Source organism: Cyprinus carpio, chromosome B11 (genome assembly GCF_018340385.1).
Source record: "Cyprinus carpio isolate SPL01 chromosome B11, ASM1834038v1, whole genome shotgun sequence".
NCBI lineage: Eukaryota > Metazoa > Chordata > Actinopteri > Cypriniformes > Cyprinidae > Cyprinus > Cyprinus carpio.
Window position 1 is genome coordinate 12,398,386 of NC_056607.1, and position 22,934 is coordinate 12,421,319.

Here is a 22,934-nt window from a genome sequence, read left to right on the forward strand (position 1 = left end):
TGTTTCAAACTGTTTTTTTATCAATGAAATTCAATGGGTTCCAAAAAAATGGAGGGGGGGTAATTTTGAGTTCAATATATAAAATCTCTGTCGTATAGGTTTGAAACAACATGAGGCTGAGTAAATGACTGAATTTTAATTTTTGCTTATTCCAAGAAAAACGTGCTGATGGTCTGCTGCACAAATGCTATGATGATGACAGCAAACCACCCAATGCAATAAACACATTCAAGAGCATGTTTAAGAGTCAAAGGACGGTATTTTACAAGCTGTCAAATCCCACAAAGAGAATGGACCACACATGCTGACTGGGTCCATCAACCTACACTGCACTGTAAAAAGTGTAGTGTATGTCTGCAGGTCTAGACCAACTGAGCATGAATGGGACGGCAATAAAGCAAGAAGCAGAACTAATATTGATTTATGAAGGTGTGTGTTGATGTATGTATTTATCCCAGAGTGAATAAAGTTCTGGCAAGCTTAAGGTAAGCTAAGGTAAAGTGATCTGCTCTAACATTGTCTTTCTACCTTTCCAATGCTAATCCATTGACCCTTGGCCCCTGATTCCAAGAGAAACTTGATCCTGTATACCAACACTGCTCACTTATTCACAGTAAAAGGGAAGCTTGGTTTTAGCTTCAGCTTAGATAAAACTTGATCTTTCATCCTGGATTGGCTACTCATACCTCTAATCGTTGTACGACCTCTCGAACTTCCTCTGGGCATCCGTCCTGTACGGAAAACACCACACAGTCGCCGCGCTCGTAAAAGAGCTTGACCCTGCCCACCATTGAGGACGAGCTCCAACCAATCATGTCCTTGCAGTAACAGTTGAAAACCACTTCTCGAGACACTTCCTCAATGAGTGCCACAAACTCTCGGGAGATGGCCAGCAAACAACCAATATCGGTGGACTGGCAACTGTCCCAAGCAACCACCGGCCACGTGATGGCTCCCGTACTGTACAGATGAGCATTGTTCCTTGGCCGACTGCGCTCCTTCCTTTTGGCGCCTAGGGTGATAAAGCTGAATTTTGCACCCGAGGCGTCCACAGGCGTTGCACTGGTAAAGTTGTCCACAAGGTCTTTAAGGTATTCCTGGCGGGTACGCGTTGCCATGGCACGGAACTTCTCAGACTTATGGGCCGCATTTTCACCGTTGATCACCTTGGCCAGCAGGAAGTCCCGGAATACAGCAGACTTTGGGAACATCACCCCCTTTGGTATAGGAGGTCCAAACGCAGGCACATCTTTGGATCTGGCAACTGCAACACTATTAAGTAAAGAAATATGATGAAATAAGTTTTTTGTTTCACTCATTAAATAATCGTAAAAAAAAATTAATCATGGTTTCCACAAAGATATTATGACACTTAGGTGTTGCATTAGATATTCCATAAATATATTAGGATTTCTGAAGGATCCAGTGACACTGAGAATGGAAGAAATGGTTGCTAAAATCATAAGACTAAATTACATGTTAAATTATATCAAAATAGAAAACAGTGGTAAATATTGTAAAAAGTTTTCTTTTTTTTCTTTTTTTACAGCCCCCCCCCCCGGTGAGCAATATAATACAATATAAAATAATATAACATAACATAATATATTGTCAAACGAGATGCGCATTAATATTGTGCCGATATTTATTGTGCATCCCTACTATATACATGTAAATATTTTCAAAATATATACTGTATGTGTGTGTATTTATATATATACATAATACATATACACAGTACACATATATTTTGAAAACAAAAACATTTATTTTGGATGCGATTTATCACGATTAATCGTTTGACAGCACTAAATATAACATTTTTATATAAATATAATTTTTTAAAATATATTTATTTTATATATCCTTTTATCGGGACATTAATCCAATCAACCTATGAATGGCTTACATCTGTCTCCACATATTAAGCTCAACTTTAAATATTTGCCATATGTGCAAAAGGCTGAAGAACATGTCCCCTGTAAGAAGAATACATAGAGAGCTTTTCCGTTTGACTTCAACGTTGACATCAATTTAGAAATCTTTCCGCAGCAGTCTCTCATAGATCTGCTCAGAAGAAGAGATGGGCAATTTTACTTTGAGCCAGGTTCCAGCCTCCCTCAGCTCTCCGCAATGTTACACTGAACAAGCTTAAGAGGTACACACTGAGTAAATAAGACTGGAAATTGAATTCCCTTCGATCTTATCCTTTAATCCTCCCTATCGTGCTGAGAGGTCAAATCTGACTGTCACCAAGCTGTTTGGAAAGCATCATCGTCTACCTCCGCCCCCCGTCCCAACAGAATGAGTTCTTTCATTTACAAAATTGGATTTATTCAGGACGGATTGGGTATGACTTGGCAAAAAACAGTATTTTGTTTAGCAAAGCAACATGTATAAGCTAAACCCCCATTCTAATTGTAAAACAGAAGCTTTTATTTTACAGGCTAGGCTAAAAATGGTGAGTAATTGACATTTTACATTTTACCTGTAACACACATGCTCTGTGCAAGGATTGTGGACTTTGATGATGATGAAGACATGTTGAAAGTGAGAGCGTATGTTTTGGGGTGTGAATGGAAAAGCTCCTGGTTCCTGGAAAATGATGGTAACGATGTCATTTCCAATGTGCCTTTTCCTCAGTAGCTGGATGGGGAAACACATCATAAGAAGACAGTCATTATAGTGCACATTTTAACAAGAAACTAGTTACAGTTGATGCCATCCAATGAAAAACCCAAAGCAAAAATAAACTTAAAACACACTGTCCAAAAGTGGAAATACATGCATAACAGGAAAAAAAAAAATTAATTAATTTTTTCATATAAATGAAAAAAAAAAAAAAAAATCAACAGAACAGTATCAACAGAAACATCCACATATAATTTACTGCATACTGGATAAACAACTGTTTCTATAAGAAAGCTTAAGTAATGTGTAAATGGTTTAGCTGTAGTCTACTGTATATCCCTTGGGCTCATCTCTCTGTCAGCAAAGGAAAGAAAGAGGATCAGAGGTGTATTGAATTTAAAGCTCAAAGCTGTGGAGATCTTCACCAGCTTATTTTCCAAGATTATCCCTATCGGACCATGATCTAATGGACAGAAAACAACAAATCCCGCAAATCAGCCAAATAAAGACCCAAGCAAGGGCTCCTATACTTCTCTTTTTACTCTTTCTATAAAAAAAGCTTTCTTTTAAAAGCACAAATCTCAATTTTATCATTCGGCTGAGCTCAGTCTAGCCATGGGGATTTCAGGAAGTCCTTGATGGAAAGCTGTTACGGTGGTAAATTAATCTGCGGCAGACTCTATTAGGATTGTTCCGCCCATTGAAAGGTACAGCGGATAAGGGAAACAAATCTTTTTAAATTTGTTCCACCAAATAAATAGAAACAGCCTTTCACCATCAGAAAATGATGCATTTCTAACTAATTAACCCTGATATGTCCTGCTCTTCACTTAAGGACATTAAAATCTGTGCCTTGTCTGGGCAACTGGAAAGGGAGCTTTTTTTTTTTTTTTTTTTTTTTTAAAGATGGAGTTTTTTTTTTTTTTTTTTTTTAAAGTTGGATGGAAGATGTAGTGTTTACAATTAGCAGGATGCAGGACAATTGGTCTAGGTTCTGTGAGGTCTGAAAGATGCACAGATCAAGACCAAGCCACTTGAATAGAGAACTGACGAGGGCTGAAAGAGTTTTGTGTAGACAGGCATGAGTAAGTGATCAGACCTGAATCTCATTTGCGCAGGTGCTTGTTCAAGTGTGCATAAATCAGCAGAAAGGCCAATCTATGTTAGATTATCTGCTTTTTTGTTCACAATAAAGAAATTATAATCGCATCTATCTACATGTTAAATTTCTACCATTAAATCAAAGTGTTGACATCGGCCACCATTCAAAATTTTTTTTTTAGTATTTAACATTTTCACAGCAAAGACAGTAATATTGTAAAATAACTGTTTTATATATATATATATATAATATATATATATATATATATTATATATATATATATATTTATATATTTAATAATGCCATTTATTCCTGTGATGGTAAAGCTTGTTGTTTATTATGATTATTTTAGTGTTCTGTTTTATGTGATCCTTCAGAAATCACTCTAATATGCAGATTTGGTGCTCAAGTAATGTTTATTATTATTAGCAATGTTGAAAATGATTGTGCGGTTTAATACATTTTTTTTTTTTTGGAACAGTGATACATGCCTTTTCAGGATTCAAGAACTCAAATATATAGAACTCTAAATATCTCCCTTTAAGTTCCATCTAAAAAGGTCATATGGCCTTGGATCATAACGAGTAAATTAAAAGAAGGTATTAACTATGAAATGTGTCCGACTCACTTGTTGTCTGTTGTTGGGTGTGTAGGGCAGCATTGTAGAGACGTGAAACATCAGTTCAAAGTCTTTATAGGTGGTGTAGAGAGAGTGAGTGCCAGTGGAATCCGCTGCAGAAACGATGCGATTATATCACACATATCAGTATAAAGGCATTAAATTAAAAAGACCCTAATGATGAAATACGAAATTAGTCTCTTGCAGTCCAATATTAATTTGCAAATGGCTCATCTGCACAGATTAAGAGCTTATGAGAAACTGTCCAATGCACCAACCGAGAACAAATATGATATTAACAAAACCCATTTCAGAAATGAACCTGATGCTGCCAGTTAGCTTTTTGGCTTCAAACGTTCAAACATTTCGAAAATATCATCATGAGAGCACCACTTACTTTTGTTGTCCAGCTGTGCCCTGTACTTGTTGAACCCCTTCAGTCGGACTTTCTGACCTAGTAGATCTAGAAACTCTTCCAGTGCGGGACTACCACTCTCATTATTGTACATCTCCTCCTCTGTGCTCTGCCCAGCCTGGCAGTACAGGATGCCCACTTTGTGCTGGTAACTCAGCTACAGTTTACAAAGAATAACAACACAATCAGTTTCCATCATTATAATGATATTTGAAAAGTTTTTTTGTGTATAAACCTTCAGTGTGAACCAGTTATTACATCCTTCACAGAGTATTGTAAAGCCATAATTACACCTATTATACATCTCTGCAGAATACTGGAATCGCTGCATTCTGTGGTCTTTTTTTTTTTTTTTTTTTTTTTTTTAAAGATGACCATTATACTTTGCAGCATATTTGACTGGTTCCTAGCAACTGATCTTCCACGCTGTGGTCATTTCATGTATTGTATCATTCTTTGGTCTTTTCTTTTCACGTAATTTAAATTAAATATTATAAATATTTTCTAAATAAAAAAAATATCAGTACTGTCCCTTACATATGACATGGCAGGATTACGAAACAGAATCAATTCTAAAAGAACACAGTTAAAAGTGATATATTTATCCAATCTTTAATGCACATTGTACAGGAAACCTTCAAAAGCACTCTCAAAGCATATTATGGAACGGTGATATACATCGCCTACCACAAGTGGTGATTTAGTCATGTTAAGTGCTATCAATCTACGCAAAAGCCTGACACGTAATGACATGCAGACTGGCCTCAGATGCCACTTTTGCATTATGTATGAGACACACATAACAGCCATAAACTAAAGAAAGAACCTTTGGAACCAGACACAGGGCTTCAAACAGGCAAAAAAGTGCAGAGCCAGACAATTATTTAGAAAATTATAAAAAGATAATGAACCGGATGTCAAAAATATGATACTTAACATTCATAATAATAGGAATTTATGATCGGGTGACAAACTGAAAAATGCTGGTTTACAAATTACCAGGTCTATGGTAATTGTCCAAAATCTCCTGTAATTCCCAGCCCATACCAATTTGTTAAAAATGGTAAAAGCAATTTTTGTGCTATTTTGTGCTATTCTTACAATTGCTTTGGCTTTTGTGCCATAAAATGCCACCAACAGTCTTTAGAGAAGAACCCCCCCCCCCACCCCACCATTATCAGAGAGGGTAGAACTGGGAGAGAATGTGGATGGCAAGATGAAGAAATGGACAAAGACGGGGACTCAAGAAAGCATAAGACGAGCAATGGTTTTCTTTTCTTTCATTTTCACCATAAGTGCTGCTGGTCACAGTTGGCAGCGTCTCAGACGGGTCAAGTGGCTGTTATGTGTGGCTAGGTGGTTGCCATGGTGATGTTTTCAGAGGTTTTTGCCAAATAATTTGCCTTGAAAACTAGTTGTCTTTTGTCTGAGCACTGGAAATGCAGACAATAGCTGAATTATCATTTTACAGTTAGGCCCTCAATGAGGTATTCATTGAAACTGATTGATTTGAAATGACAAAATAGCACTTGAAATAATTACGAACCTTAATTTTACAACTAGCCTCTTTCAATGCATTCATTGTTCGACAGGGTTACTCTTCAGATTTTCCCCTCTGGTCATCGTGTGGCTGCAATATCGATCAAGACTTTAACTGCTTCTCAGATTCCATTCAGTCAATGTACTGACAAAACTGCTCATCTCTCTGTTCCACTCTAGCCCTGAGATGTGCAAGTCTGGGTCTGTCAATAAGTAATTAGATCTTTGTTTTTATAAAAGGCTTCTTTAGTAAAACACTGTCTCATCCTGACACACCTGCAATTTGAACCCTCAAACGGAAATGTTGTAAGGCCGTCAGTGGCACCTGATAGGCGCCTTGCCCAAAGGAACCACTTTACAAGCTCAATCTTGCTTAAGTTATCAAATGAGCAACAGCATTTAAAGGACATCACATCATCAGCAGAAGTTTAAAACATCTGTTTCTGGTTTTATCAGTATGCATTAAAACTAAGCAAATGGGACGTATGAAGGATATAACTGATGGTTTCTTAAACCCCCACTTGATTATGTCTTAGTAATTACAAGCCTTGCGGACATGTACGGTTCACAACATTGTACACTGTATGCTATGAATCATCCCAGAGAATGAAGTTTCTTCCCACCTGTCAGTTTGTGTTAGCCAAACTGTCTCTTACTGTCCAAATGGTGGTACGATCATTTTACAGTCTGGCTGTATTGTGGGGAAATGCCTGGTTGTATATTTTACCAATTCAAGCACTTACAAAGGGTAATTTGTGCAGTTAATGTATAAAAGTAAATGGACATGTATTATTTATCATCCAATTTTTTAAATAAATTAACATCTGTATAAGGGAAACTTATGTAATGCAAATTATAGAATTATAAAATAAGAATAAATAATGTTTAAAACAAATTTAGATTAATTACAGCTTATCATACTACAGGGCGCTGAATAAAATGGTCACATACACATCTAATATTTTAGAGATTTATAAAAGGTATAGTTCCAGTCCTGGAACTGTTCCAGCGCAAAAATACACAATTTAATAGCAGATATGATATATTCTGTTATTATTTAAATGCCATACTAGGTCAAAGACTTTCTTCTTGCAAAACTAACTAAATAAATAAATACATATATAAATAATTACTTAGTTCTACATTTTTATTTAATGTATGGATAGGGTACTATGAAATCAGTTTTATTTTTCACAAATTCAGTTTTAATTAAATTTTTTCAAATTCTGTTTTTTCCATTTATATTTAATATTTCTGCTAATTCTGCTAAATAATTTCTCTGGTAAATATTCCTTTAAAAATAACGTTTTAATAATAATTTTATTAGTAGTAGTACTATCATTACATTAAGTAATATTTCTGTCATAGTTTCTTAAACTTAAACCCAACTTTTATTTTGATGGGTTGCTGTGAAGACCTTTAAGTTTCCGTTTGTATATGATGAAAGTTTTACTCAAAAGAAACTGTAAAATGCTCATGAATATATGTGTTCATATTAGTGCTGGTCCAAATACCATTTTTTCAGTTTCGAAGCTTAGGCAGTAATCAACACCGAATATTCAAAGCTTCGGAGGGAGGGAGGTGAACATATTTTTCTCTCAACACCGTGTCTACACCGGACACAATGCCGCAACAAAATACAATAGAACCTATTATGCTGTCTACACTGGATGCGGCGCGACGTGGCGTGACAAATTCCCGACAGTAAACTGCTGCTGCATTCTATTTATGACGTACTGACACAGATTTCAAATGATTTTCAGCGGTCGCTTTGTCACGTCCAGTGTAGACAGACTTCAGCTGTTGTGGCGGGGCGCAACACACCAACTGTCGTGTCCGGTGTAGACACGGTGTAATAAAGGCAGGAATCTCTGTGTGTCTGTCTGTCTGTCTGTTTGTTTGCATTTTCATTATGTCAAGATCCGTTCATCCAATCGACTTCACACGTAGCGGGTGTGTTGCTGCGGACCCAAGGGAGTGAAGTGTTGCATTTTGGTGCAATATGGACAGGAGACACGTTCAGAATTAATAAACTTTTAATAAACTACAGAACAGCATGAGCCGGAAGCGTGGCGGATAAAAGCAGCTCGTTTTTTTACACCAACAAAAGGCATACTACTAACAGAGGTTTTTTTTCAAACTTGATGTGCTGTTTCAAATCGCATATTTGGCACACTGCCTTTGTCTTGTCCTCACTCAATTTAAAGTGCTCCCACACAGCTGAGGTCTTCGGCATTTTTGTCTTCTCTTCCAGATTAACTGAATCATGACGTTCACTCATGGGCGATTCATATTCAAGAGCGAATGAGAATCGTTTCGCGGGGGATGCCAGGTGTTCGAAAAAAAAAGAAAAGAATATTCTAATCTCAGAATTGAAAATTGAATGCCAACCCACCAAACAAATATTCAAATAATCGAATATTCTGGTCCAGCCCTAGTTCATATACTCATATATTGAGGCGGCAGAGACTGCGAGCGTCATATAGTAAACGTAACCACGCGTCTGTGCCATTCATTCACACAGAACATGCAGAATTCCTATTTAAATGGCATTTTTGCAGCTTAATATTCAGACACTAGTCCATATCACATTTTCATTTAAGTGTAGTTTACCTACTTTTGATGTATCCATCCAAAATTTGACAAATTCTGTGACGTAATTTAAACTTAAATCAAGTAATTTGTCCACCATTTCTATGTGTAAAACTGACTGTAGAGCTTTTAGTACAGTACTTACCCCCTGCTGATCCAGCTTCAGCAGTTGTTCTGGAACTTTAGGTGAGCTGGTGGACAGTCTGAGGCACTGAATGTTGACCTCAGGAACTACATACTCCATCACCTCTTTAAGAGGGAGTCCACGGGATGTCCCATGCTTAGCTGTGGAGGGGACGGCATCCTCCAGAATTGAGCCTCTCAAAGTGGTGAGCTAAAGATGGACAGAGTGAAGAGAGAGAAGTTTACGCTAAAAAGTAAAGAGTTCACAATTTTGGTTGAACTGAGCAAATGTAACTATTAACTGAATACACAGCATTCTCAAATAGTGAACAGATGGATAAACCATTGCAGTTGTCTCTCAAATGGCAAAGCACTCTCTAAGAGTGTCCCTGCAATGATGCTGAATCCAGCGACATGCTCTGCCAATCTTTCTGATGAATAATTGAGTTCAACTAACTGTGGCGAATGCTGAAGTAACGCTTTGGCTTTTAGCAAGAGGTCCATTGTACGCTCAACCGCCAGTTCAGCAAACTATCCAGTCACCCTTAGGAAAACCCCTGGCAGGCCACATATGAAAGATCTCTTGCCATTTTGAAAGCCCCACTGGTTGGGACTTTTATAGCGTCAGTGGTGAGAATCATGTTGTACAGTAAGGTAATTTATATCACCATACATGTAAAAATCAATAGTACGCCACAGACATCATCCATCTCGAGCTGATTTTCAAAACAATCAATGCTATTATTGAGGCAGCTCTGATTTGTATTCAGAAGGAATGATATAAAAGTTTTGGGAAATGCACTTAATGGAAAGATGGAAATCAATTATAAATGAATGAGAAGTCCACTCATTATTGCTATTATTGAGGCAGCTCTGATATATATATATATAATTAGGGTGTATACAGTACACATAATATGATAGGGGTAACAGTCATATTAGGGGTGTAACAGTACACAAATATGATGGTTCGGCACGTACCTCTGTTTTAACGTCAAGGTTCGGTATGATTTCGGTACAGCAGGGGGAAAAACTTATTTTTTTTTTTTTTTATTTTTTGCTCTTTCTTTAAATACATTAAGTTCTAGTTTAAATTTTCTTAGTGATAAAAATCTACCTCGGCTTATGCTTAAAACTATAGGGAGCACTTTTACATTATAAGGTTACAATTAGGCCTAACAACTTAACCCAAACTTAAATTTAATTACTATTTATTTTTAAATAGATGATCAACACTCAACTTTAAAAAAATATATATATATTGTATGCAAACATGTAAATTGGACATAATGCAGTTTTTAAAATTTCTAAGCTTTTTGTTAAAATATATGCAATTACACAATGGCTGTCATAGCATGCTTCATAATTTAAATATACTGTACATTAAACAATTAAGACTAACAGGTTTAGTAAAATATAAAGAGTATATGGTGTAATATTTCGAAAAATGCTCCTCTCATTTCTCTAGTGAACTAACAAGCTGTGGACACTGATGACTTTCTGAGGTAAATTAAATGCTACGTGACATTTTATTTCCACTCTGTTTTGTTGATGTCTTCCCATGGTTGAAACACTGATACACATGCGTACCAAACCAAAAGACCCATACCGATACGGTTCAGTATGAATACATGTACCATTACACCTTTTATATATATATATATATATATATATATATATATATATATATATATATATATATATATATATATATATATATATATATATATATATATGGCACACAAAGACAATGAGTATATGTAATTAAAAGTTATTCCCCTAAACTTGACTGGCTCAAAGACAAATGGATCTAAAAAAATTGTTAAATAATGTGTGTTAAACAGTGTGTTTTACAGATGCAGTTCTACCTCGCTGGTCCTGAAGATGACCCTATAATTATACTGTGGTCCCTCCTTCCCCTCCTCCAGTTTCTCTCTCCGAATGCTAACTGCCACTGGGCCCAAGTTCTCATCAACACCAAAGTAGTTCTGGTGTTCTTTAAAGAATAGAGAATAAGAAGGGATCAACATTATACAGGGAGAGATACACTCAGAGATGCATATCTATCACAACAGTACACTTTTGTGTAGACCAATCAAATTGAACATCTAGATTGTAAAACATACCTTTATTGAAGAAGAATTTGTGATAGTAGTATGCACCCATGTCAATGTGCTCAATGATGTAGCGTTTGATGCAATCCCGTGGAACAGCGTAGTTTTCACGAGAGGCGTAATTCTCACGGGACATTTCTAAGACGGAAACCCCCGCATTGGTGCAGTGTGAGCTTAAAGTAGACTCAATGGTATAACTGTCACCTACATTGTTGTGGGGTCCACTGTTTGGTTTGGTGACACTCAGTTTCCTTTCACCTTCACCACCTATCTCGTTACGAAAGTACGGGCAGCTTAGCACCAAACCATTGCTCTTCCCATCCCCTTCATCAGGATCTGTATAAGCTTTTTGACCTAGCTCGTCACAGCTGTCCAAAAGGGATTCGCAAACAGACAGGGGGTCAGGACTGTCCACTGCCCCACCAATTTGATGTTGGGATGCTGCAGAAGCCCCCGTGGTAATATTCTTCCGTCGTGCCAAGTTGGCACGATTTGTAACAGCCTCGCTAATATTGAAAAGCACACTCTGTACATCATAGTGGGCAAAACATCTCTGGAAACTCAATGGACGACCATGTCTACTACAATCGTCATGGTCGCTTAGTTGCCTCTGCTCGCTTTTCATGGTTTTCAGCCTGCGGAAAATGGATGTCTCACCCTTTTCAGATTTCTGTCGCTGTAGGAAAGACTTCTCCCTTTCCCGGCTGTAGAAGAGCGAACTGTCCACATAGTCCGAATAGTTCGGAATGCAGAGAATATCCCCCCGTGCAATTTGCGCAGCAGTCTGAAGACTTGGAGAAATGGCAGCCTCATACCGGCGAAATTCTGAAAAGCCATGCGGAGGTGGTGCACTTGGTTGCTCCAAGAGTTCTGGCTGGAAAACCTTCAAATTGCCAAAAAACGCTTCATCGGGCAAACCCTGGCGATTGATGGAGGATGTGCTTCCATACTCTCGGTGTAAAGTGGCACCCGTATTGGGGTTAATTGCCGTCTGATCCATGTCCTCTGCCCCTATATCACTGATGGTGACGTCACTGTTGCTCCTTTTCTGGAGAGCGTGGTGAACTTTACCAGGAGAGTGGTTTAGAAGTTCACCAAGTCCATATTTTGCATCCAGAAAGCTGGGGTTGGGAGGAGAACCTGGGCTTTGTTTGACAACATCTTCCGGCAACTGACTGGGTTGTCCATTTTGGAAGGTCGTCATTAGGCTTTCATATCTGGGCAGTGGACCGTGGCCATCCTTCTTCTGTGGCCAATCGGACACTCTTGCACGTACGCCCATCTTGGGCACTGCTGGTGTTCCCTGTGTGTTTGCACCAGGAGGTCCCATATTACCATTCAATGCTTGAAGCTTCTTGGCAAATAGATCATCGGTCTGCATTTCTGAGGTGAGGCGCTTCTCAAGCTTCTACGACCTCGTCTGCTGTGCCTCTGGTCCTAAAGATAGGGACATTCATAACTGAAGTTAAATTGTCCAGACCAGAAATTCCAACTCCAGCATTTTACGGAATGGCGAAGGAGCTTGACGGCGCTGGGAGAAGTCTGTGAAAGATGACTGACCCACGTCAGCGCGTTCAGACCTATGGGTCTATAATCCATAGGAGGAGAATGGCTCTCTTTATCTCTGTTTCACTGTCAAGGACAACTGCTCACTCCACGGGAGGGCAAGCAGGAGATGCGGTCATTTCACAGGCATGTAGGCTTAAAGCCAGGTGGGATCTCTCTGATGCTCTGGAAGGAAACGAGAAAGAGAGAGAGATCATTAGAGAATCCATTTGGGAGGGAGAGATACCAATGTGACCTTGAAAGAATGCAGAGCACTCAAAATCCTCAACCAAACAAAGCATCTGCAAAAAGACCAATTAATTTAATAAGGGTTTGAATGTCTATTTAGAAAGCACATTTCTTTATCACCTGAATGCATGCCATTTCTGGATCATCTATATAACAAATGTACCACTTTTTTTACCTTTGTGCAAAGACTAATTAGAGATAAAAATCTAAATGAAAAGGCATTAGTGAGCTAGGCACTCTACTACCTCTGATAAATAGCAGAACAGATCCAGACCACTTACTCCACAGTGTTAAGCCGAAATGATATTCAATGTGGCTATTTCAAGAGATGTCAACAAAACTTTGAAAAAAGTATTTTTGTTTCATTTATATAATTTGCATTTGAAAGTACTTGACAGATGGCAATCTTTTTATGTCATTTTTCACAAATAGTAAACAAGATGCAAAGCTGGAGTATTTAATCAGAATTCTGAAAGAAAATGACAAATGAATAAAATGATATACCAATATGGTAACCTCTCTACCTTAAATTGTTTTCCAAATTCAGCACAATTTTAAAACTAATATTCTTCCGCTGTGTTCAGTGAAAAAAAGAAGCTTATTAACTAAGCTAAATTAACTATAAAATCATTTATTATTAAAAATGCAAAATAAACAGGCATATGAATCTTCAAAAGGGAAGAGAAAATATCTCTTTGAAATTAAACATTGTTACTTAAATCTATTCCAATTACACTTGGCTTAACAAGTTCACAGTAATTTCAATATTTGATATTTGACAGCATCTGACAGGGTGTGCCCATGTAGGGTGTTGATACTTAATATTTAAATCAAGGAACATTTGTTTTGATTTTGGTATTGTTTGGGGTCACCACTTGATATTCAATGTAAAGTCTGGGTCCTGCACCAAAAAAACTGTTGAGAATTACTGGATTAGTGCAATGAACCCAGAGACTGCCTTTCAGTGAAAGAACTTTCCAATATCATATCCAAAAATAAAGTACTAGTGAGAACGGAAGAGAGTATAAAATTACAGTACTGACAGACGCCACCACGGGTACATACTGTGAAATTCAGCAACCTAAAAATAATCCTTAGAAAGGAAAGCTGATTAAACTGGCATTTATTAATAATGTGTTTTGGACGCGCAGTTCTGTCTGTCTGTTACAAACACACTGACCCCAATACCTTTAACCCTCCCTCCCGAATAAACACATCTATGTGTCAGCATCAACACCAGCTGTGTACCATGAAATTTTGCCTTTTCAAACTGCAATATCCGTCTAGACCTTGGAAATTCACTGGATTCAGAGTTGTGATTTAATGTTAACATGGAAACAAAATTGACCTTACTTACTTTATACATTTGTCTTATCGAACATAATCCATGGGTGCATATTATTCCAAGAAAACAATTGTTTGTAATCTTTAATCATACCATAAAAACTCATGAAACAATGTTCAATTTCAGCTGACGTCTAGATATAGGGGAAATCTCTGTTAAATATTTATCAAAAGACATGGTGCTGACATTTGGACAAAGCGACACGTTCATCCCCAGAGGAGATGCAGAGGTATTACTGCTTTTAAAACGTGGGTGTATCAAAAATTGAAAATGCAGAAGTTCCATGATCGTAAACATTCCCAGAAGCACTGAACATTGGATTAATCTGAACATGGCATGAACAGAAAGGGCCTGTCAGGCTAAACTTAGCATCAGGCATCAGAAAAAGATAAATAATATGTGCACAAATGACAAGCTATTTCATTATTAAAGAATGCTGTTAAATTTTAAAGGAGGAAAAAGCAACATGTAAGGAGGCTCTGTTTCATGGAAGAACACAAAGCTTTGATATCCTGGCAAGTGATAGGGTGAGTCTCATGAAATCTCAGAAAAACCAGCAAAAATGGTCTAGAATTCTATTTCAAATGAAAAGCAAATTAATGATATATTATATTTTGCACCTATTTTAAATGCGTAAAAATCTTTTTAGTAACATTTAAGAGAACATGATTCCTTTTTACACATTATTATTATTATTATTATTTACACACATGACATTATTTTGACAATTATGCACATACCATCAATTCTCATTATCATAGTGCAAAAAAACTGCCATTATCATTACTGTACTGTAAAACACATTATTTTTGTTGTAAAGTAAAATACAACTTTGAAAAACATAATAATTACCTTTTTTTCCACATTACAGGATTGAGAATTTGTGAGGAATTAATGATATATTATATTTTGCACCTATTTTAAATGCATAAAAATCTTTTAGTAACATTTAGGATTTTCACTATGCAAAATACAAACTCTTATTTTAAATTAAATTCGGGAAGTTTCTTCATGTGAAAATTCGAATCTAATCTAATATCCACATTTCACAGCTACATTCAGTCTAAACTCACGTCTTAATCATTGAAAGAATGTCAAATGTAACTCACATTAATTATTCACGTCTTAAAAATACATATGTCAGAAGGAGGTCCGTTGTCCTCCAAGACATACAACATTACTGTGATCCCTATGATACAACAAATATCTGTTTTGGGACTCGTTTACTTCAAAATAAATGGAAAAAAAGTGTTATAATAATGTGTACACTGTCTTTAGAGGCATTAGTGCATTAGTTTCTCAATAAATCAGCCTTATCCAAAACAAGAGAAGAAAGAGAAACAGAGCATCAAACACTAGCAAAGGCTTGAGAGGACAACAAATTGCACATCTGAAAGGCTCCCTCCCACCATCTCCCGCTGGGCTTAAGAGCCAGGCAAATGGCCAATCCTGTCCCCTCCAACGCCCTCCGTCCAGCTGCAGTTCCTGTACAGGTCATTGATTACCATTATGAGCCGGTCCCCTGCTTTCAAACGCTTGCTCACATGCACCGTGCCGCCCAAACAACAGAGCTCATCATCGCTATCATCGCCCACCGCAAAGACACACTGACCCAATCTATTTAGACAGCTGGATCTATAGCGGGGACTGTGACCACACTGTGCCGTCTATCATTTCCAACAGCCACAGAAGTTAAAAGGAGTCCCTGTCTGCCCAGGGTTTGATAGGGCAGGAGATATGAGGGAATATTTGAACTAAAGGGTGTTTTCTCTTGTCAGAAATATCCACTTCCTGACAGGCATGACTCAAAGGAGGTTTTTCCACAATCAGAATAAGCAGCTTACATAGACACTCTTGTGTGATGTTAGGTAATAAATCCTCAACATTCTGATTGTTTTCTCGGAAAACCGATTTGGTTAGTCTGATGTTACTTAAATTTAAATGACGTCACACTTTACTAGATGAGTGACGGGAACAGTGGTCTTTTTTTTTTTTTTTTTTTTTTATGAATTGTGTTTTGAATGTGGTATGAAAAATGTTGGAAAGGTGGTGGAAGCACTTATAGAGTGTCCCCATCTGTCCAACCCACATACAGAAAGGTCCAAACTCCACACGGAAAACCTTGAAATCAAAAATTTAAATCTCCAAATAAACTAAGTTTGAGTTTTAGATGAAGAAACACAATAAATATTTTGAGATTCTGCACTACTAATCAAAAAAACTAAATCTGTAACATGGACCAGAAGTTGCAAAAGCAGCTATTTTTAAATATTATAAATAATGCAAAATAACATAAACATTAAGTTTTGCACATTTTTTTGGAAATTGCTGTCATTTAAAGCAAATAAGGCACACGAAAAATAATCAGTAACATTTATTAAAAAAAAAAAAAACTTCAAATGAACTTTTTACAGAAATGTTATTATTATTTATGTAAAATGCAACCCCCCCCCCCAAAAATCATAGTATGTTGATATTTCTATTTTTTGGAGGAAAAAAAATAGACATACTTTAAATCTCTTTGGTCCCCACTGTGTGTTATATTTCACAGATTGAAACACTGAAAAACTGCAGGGAACTGAGACTTTCCTAAGCCCAAATCAATGCTACAAGGTTATACCTCATGGATTAATGTTTCCTGTCCACATTTGTTTGCTCCTGGGATTTATTTGAAAAACAAGTATGATTTTGACAAAAGGATTGAGTAAATCGAGCCCTGCAGTTTCAGCAGGGTAACTGGGGTGAGCAGACACCTAGTAGAACCAGAAAGTTTTGACATCAGCCTCAGTGTACACCCTACATGGGCACACCCTGTCAGATGCTGTCAAAGCTTTCCAGGCCTGAGCTAACCTACATTTCTCATTCCTGAGACGCTGCTGGGAGGTCTTGTGTTCTCATTTCCCTTTCCTTGTTAGGAGTAAGGATGGAGTCTCTTTGGCGCTTATGCATTCCAGTGCTAGAGGCACTATAACAAGAGCCAGGAGCTGATGTGCCCTAATGCCTCACATGCCACAAACACTTCTGGATTTATTCTAAGCATCAGCATTAGCGAACTTACATTAATATTTCACATGGATATTTCAGCACAGAGTTCATTAGCACAGTCTAAAATCCATAAGACATTCATGAATATCTGGATAAAAGTGTTTGACTTGCAAATGTTCTTTTTTTTTTTTTAAAGGAATAATTAACTAATTACTTTGATAGAAAACGTATATGTACACCTTGGCATAGAAAAGATGGCTAGATAGACTATATCTATCTAGAACATCTAAAAATCTATCTATCTACATCTACAAATAAAAGCTAGGCTATCTAAAAGTAAAGAAAAGATCTAATAAATCCTATCTATTCATTTTAACTATAATTTTATCTAAAAATCTATCTATCTACATCTATCTACATCTACAAATAAAAAAAGTATTAATTTTAAATATTAAAATGTCACTTCTACAGTACAATGAAAAACTGAAGGCTAACTCCACTGCAAAATATATGTGAGGATGTGAATGCTGAGAAAGAGAGGAAAAGGAACAGACCCAATGAGAAATAGGCTTGGAACAATAAACAAACAAAAGGCAGGCCTCACACATCCTCACAGGCAGTGTGGGTATGAGTTGAAAGGTTGGACCCCAGGGGGTGCACTGAGGGGGCTTTCTGAAGGGAATACAGCAACTGACCTTTACCATTTGGGTTAATATAATTTCCAGGTGTTTACCAAACAAACACTGCCCTCCAACAGTGAGCAAACAGAAAGGGAAGGGCCCGTGAGAAAGGGCTGTGGTTTAGAACTGGCCCAGTGTTCTGGCTTAAACGCGATAACCCACATTTCCATGATTTGCAGTACGATACAGCCCAGATATGACTACATCCTAAGTGTTCTGCAAAGCGATATGACCTCCAGTTGGCAAGTTTTATGCAGGAATGCAGGCTTGTGTGCCAGAACATGTCAAGATCTTGTGATTTTCATTGCCAGAACTTTAACAAGAAGGAAGACCCATAATTTCATGCTAAAAGCTTACAGCTTGACTGCTTCTACCCCTCCTAATACGGGAAAAAAATGCCCTTGGTAAGTCAAAGTGCGAGAAAACACTTTTTTCCACTCGCTTTCATGACTTCAGACTCAGCTTTTGGCTTTGACTGACCTGGATAACGTGTATCAGCTGTTAAAATGAGTCAGACAGGCGCAAACGCAGACAGCCAGTCAGCATCTGCTACACTAGACACGACTGTCTGTGATGGAGTTTATGGCATCCGGCCCAATGACAGATAAAGTCCTGTTAATGACACAGGCAGCGAACACAGTATTTCATGTACTCATTGTCGAGCTTATCAATAACATCTGGAATCGCCCTTATTTAGACAGATTTTCCCTCATTCTCATCTGCGACTGAAGTGGAAGAGACAAGCGTGCATTATCATTGAGATATTTTGCCTCACAGCCAGTTGGATTTAAACATGAGGGACACCCACCTCCTCCTCCAAATCCCATTTTTCCTCAATCACTCTAGGCCTGAAACATACTCTAGCTTCTAGCTAAATGTGTCAGCAATTCATAACGCAAACCAGGAAGCTTTCTAAGCAATGCCACAGGGGAGTTTTAACGCAAACAGTTTTCTTACAGCAACAGACAATCAAGACAATCTTGTTGAGCAAGTTAAAGTTCATTTAACTGTTGGCATATTTAAAGCTAGCTATCCTAATAATAACAACATGCATTGCAGCTACATTTTGGGGCAAGTCTATCACCCCCTTGACTTCTGAGGTTTGTTACCGCCAATGGGCCTTAAATTTACCATGAACTCAAAATTCTTATTATTTTGTAATGCAAGACTACAAATTTTTTACATGCACAGTATCTGAAATTTAAATTTTCTGTTATAACTTTTGCTACTGAATTATCCTTAGTTTATAATATATTTTTGTCATAGATTATGAATATGCATATATTATTTTTATTTGATTTTTCTTTATAACGAAGTAGTCTGTATTTAGTAGATTTCAAAAGAATGATTATCAGTTCCACACAGACAGACAAAGAATTTCTACATTTATTAAAAAAAAAAAAAAACTGCACTGGTATCAGATCAGTATTTGCATCAACCAATACTGAACCCCAGGTATCAGTATCGGAGCCAAAAAAAGTGGATCGAAGCATCCTTACTGTGCACATCATCATTTTTTTATTCATGTGCCCCTTGGTAGTTTTTAATAGAAACTATTTACTCCACCTCTCCAGGACAACACCATCTCACATCAGAACTCAATGCACTGCTAAGCATTTACACACTTGCGTAGTAAGTATGCTTCTGGCACACACATTCACTGTTTTACAAGAAACCCAACTATTTTGGCTAATGAGCTGTGTTAAGGATAAGTTATCCTAATTTTAACCCATTTAATGTCTTCCATATGACACATCGACCACAAACGACACCAATCTTATGCGTAATGGAACCTTGTACGGGGGCATCTTAAACAAGGCCATGAGGTTAATCAACCTCCAAACCTTCAGTCCTTTAAACACCAGAAGTCTTGGCCTAGGCCCAAAAGGGCTTATTTGAACAATGCTTATCAGCTAGCAGCTAAAAAAAGTAGAGTTAAGAGTTTATGTAAGCCTTTTGTAAGGACACAAATCCTTCTTTTCACACACATCAATGAGGGTTTAGGAACTGCATAAAGGGCGATTCGGCCTAGTGCCTCGTTTAATTAAAATCTGAATAAAGCAAAAGCTCGTTCGGATCGTGTACAGCTGCAGGGCGAATGACAAACATGCTGAAAGTTTGACACAAGTTTCGATTTCTGCGGTTCACCTGCTGACAACACTAAAGGGTAAAAACACATTCACAGTACAGGACCAGACACAAACAAACATGCAGGGACTGGTTGTTTCACACATGCATGGCAAGTTTCAACAGCAATCGATGGCACAACTCTAAATCTGTCTCGGCTTCTTTAAGGTCAGTGGGAGCAAACAGGCCGAGGCTCTTTCACAAACCTGACTACATGTTTGAAACACACTGCCTCTTTGTTTCGCTCATTCAAATCATTCCTCTATGAGTTTGGACAGCAGCGGGCATCTTTGTGGAAGCAGCACTGCATTGTCCTGCCGAGCTGAACTAATTTCTTCTCGTGCTCGAGCGGTAACCTTCATTCACCGGGAGTTTCTGATGATATGCTGCACTTGAAAGAGAGGCTGAAAGGGCCTGTGAGAAAACCGAAGCAGCAGGTAGCTTTGGGTGTTGGAGAATTCTGCCTGTCTGGATTGAAGCTGGTCATTCCAGACAGCATGTGGTCCACACTGCGGAGCTCCAGTCGAGAGTGGGAGAGCTTTTTGAGTTTAACAAGCACCATCTGGCATTCTGAGCTCCTCACAGCAGCCGAAAAGACACACACACACACACACCCCAACACCCTCCAGCACCATCAACACCGTATAGCTTAATCAGCACAGAATAACTTATCCCAACACCCTCCACTTACTGCTGAATAAAAGACCTGGACTCCTCAGACTTGGTTAAAATATGACCTATAACCAGCATCCCTTAGAACTGTGCTTCTCAACTGGTTTTACAGAGACAGATTTTACACTGCAAATCAAGTGACAACAAAAATGTCCTTAAAAACACCCAGTAAAATGTAATTTATTCATTATAATATTTTACAGTAATTACCAATACAAACCTTCCTAGCTGGCTAACTTCTATAAAGTGACATTTGCACTGGTGCAAATAATGAGCCAAAATGTAGCAGAATTTGATTGGATGCAAGACCCTTGCTGTAAACAGAAAGGATATGTGAACTGTTTTCTACTCAGTTTAAATGATCATAGGCCTATGTCTTTGTATTTTAGCTATCATAATTATTATGCAGTTAGTAGCAGTTTTACCGTTTTTTTTTTTTTTTTTTTTTTTTTTGAGCTTAAAGGTTTTCCCCCATAATGTCATAAGAACAAATCTGCAACCCACTCATGACCCAGCAGATCATAAGAAAACACAGAAACAAATTTAAAGACACTTTTTCTGAAAGGAATTAACATGCAAACTGGATAACAGCTAAAGCACAAAAGGCATGCCAACTAAAGCACTGGCACCAGAATTAAAATTAAACATACACAAAAATAAAGATTAAGGTCAATGACAACGCCTTCCATAATAAATAAAAGAGCATGTAATTCCTCTTCAATGCATTCATTTAATATTAATATTTAATAAAAATTTAATTAATAAGCATTTAAGAAATAAAATAAACAAATAACATGATCATATCAAAACTACTAAAAATATTTTTATGGTATTGGGACAGAAATTGTATTAACTTCATGAACAGTATTTGTAATGTTTTACATAAATTGTGATAAAATCATAATGGACTAGTTGGTTGATGGTCGATTCGTCTGCAATTGTGAGCCATTCCTAACACAAGCACTCCAAAACTGCCCACTACATCTCTACACCATCATTCAATGCTTTCACTAAAACTAAATACACAATGCAAATGCAGAGAAAGAAAGAAAAATAGAGTGTAAACACCTCTTTCACTGCTGAAGGACATCTATCCCACTGACAGTTAAATGTAATTATACTGCAACCATTCCCAGCTTTACAGAGCTCTTCATCTAACCTCAGAAAAGCCTGCGGAGAGCGATTCAGAACATTACAAATGTCAAACACAAACAACAGCAACTCACCAAACAAACCCGCATTCTTCTTCACAGTCGTCATAGATCCGAATCAAGCACACATTGGCAGTCATGTCAGGACCGATCAGCTCAATCAGCTGGTTTGGATCAGTTGCCCTCCGCCACATCCTTACCGCAGAAAAACAGCTGTAAATCCATCCGTGTCGGCAGAAAAGTCCTCAAGGCCTTGGCTTGACCCTGCCAACAGCTAGAAACCACACCCAAAGATGTACCTGGCGGAGTGTCATTTCTCACAAACAGCATTTGCTTTACCTCAACCAATCAATACATTCCCTGTGTAGGCCACAAGCCTCACTGAAATGGAGGACTGATGCTGGTTACTGATTAAAACAAATGTGTGCAGTGAAAACATGGCTAAGATAAGATAAAATTACTCATATATAGACTGAGAGAACAATTAAAAGAAAGCCAAACCTCATTTCCTCAACCCCCAACATCTCTCCAGACCCCTTTGCCCCCCGAACAAAAGCCCCTAACGACTGGTGCCACTGGCTCAGATTAGCATCTCTATAAAAACCAAAAGGAGGCGGTACCATGAAACTCCAGTTGTCGGACCGACAGATAAAGCCCTTTCCCCCCACTTCTCCTGAGCTCAACCCGCACCCTAAACCTATTCAGTCCACTTGCATTGATGCAAAGACCCTCAAAGAGGCATAGACACCACAGCTGAGGGGTTTCTACATGCTTTTTTAGTCCTCAATTCAGTTTTTGAGGTTATAGAGGGGTGAAAGAGAGAGAAGTTTTGAGAGTGACAGAGGTGGAATAATCCCATGTACGAGCCATATGCTGTGGCGCTGTAAACTCAGACTTCCTGTGGTGGCGAGGGCGAGTGGAGGACAACGACAGTGAGACAAGCCCTGACAGAAATACTCACACACTCTGATTTAAATGCGATGTGTGTAATTTTTTGATTTTAAAATCAAAAGTCTAATATTCAAAGACAACTATAAGTAAGCTT

General features: G+C 37.8%; 1 protein-coding gene across 4 annotated transcripts in view; it reads right to left on the reverse strand.

Moving 5' to 3' along the window:
• LOC109081480 (signal-induced proliferation-associated 1-like protein 2) overlaps positions 1-22,934 on the reverse strand; it is a 65,304-nt gene that overhangs the window by 24,363 nt on the left and 18,007 nt on the right. For 2 of the 4 annotated variants that reach the window (XM_042733927.1, XM_042733924.1), the window contains exons 2-8: positions 11,148-12,866; positions 10,890-11,017; positions 9,044-9,232; positions 4,750-4,924; positions 4,362-4,465; positions 2,489-2,646; positions 687-1,272 (exon numbers count right to left, since the gene is read on the reverse strand). In XM_042733927.1, coding sequence (XP_042589861.1) covers positions 687-1,272; positions 2,489-2,646; positions 4,362-4,465; positions 4,750-4,924; positions 9,044-9,232; positions 10,890-11,017; positions 11,148-12,516 — 2,709 coding nt within the window. In that variant the 5' untranslated portion in view covers positions 12,517-12,866. Of the gene's footprint in view, positions 1-686; positions 1,273-2,488; positions 2,647-4,361; positions 4,466-4,749; positions 4,925-9,043; positions 9,233-10,889; positions 11,018-11,147; positions 12,867-21,806; positions 21,829-21,964; positions 22,319-22,934 lie in introns of those variants that run through there. The other 2 variants (XM_042733925.1, XM_042733926.1) reach the window with 2 other exon arrangements.